This window comes from Apaloderma vittatum, unplaced genomic scaffold, assembly GCF_000703405.1.
Source record: "Apaloderma vittatum isolate BGI_N311 unplaced genomic scaffold, ASM70340v1 scaffold28670, whole genome shotgun sequence".
Classification (NCBI taxonomy): Eukaryota; Metazoa; Chordata; class Aves; order Trogoniformes; family Trogonidae; genus Apaloderma; species Apaloderma vittatum.
Window position 1 is genome coordinate 8,150 of NW_009696707.1, and position 330 is coordinate 8,479.

General features: G+C 59.1%; 1 protein-coding gene across 1 annotated transcript in view; it reads left to right on the forward strand.

Moving 5' to 3' along the window:
- The window catches only part of UBTF (upstream binding transcription factor, RNA polymerase I), a gene marked incomplete at both ends in the record, with an annotated part of 6,187 nt that overhangs the window by 5,667 nt on the left and 190 nt on the right, over positions 1 to 330 (forward strand). Inside the window, one exon of the mRNA XM_009876045.1 lies at positions 56 to 175. Coding sequence (XP_009874347.1) covers positions 56 to 175 — 120 coding nt within the window. The remainder of the gene's footprint in view (positions 1 to 55; positions 176 to 330) is intronic.

The following is a 330-nucleotide window of genomic DNA, read 5'->3' on the forward strand; positions in this document are numbered from 1 at the left end:
TGATTCCCTCAAAGCCTCGTTAGCGTAACCCTGTCTGTCCTCCTGTGCCACCCAGAGCCTTCCCGAGGAGGAGCAGCAGCGGGTGCTAGGCGAGGAGAAGATGCTGGGCAGCAACCGCAAAGGGGCGACGAGTCCTGCATCCAAAAAGTCCTCACCAGAGACCGGCAAGGTGAGAGTGGCAACCAGAGAGAAAGGGCAGCACATGCCAGACGTGGGATGGGCTTGCTGGCATGTCTGGGGTACTCTGAGGGCTTCGTTCCTTGGTTCTTTCACTGTGTTTTTCCTGGGGTTGGAGGCCGCCCGTGTGAGGCAGGTCCCTTTGGTGGTCTT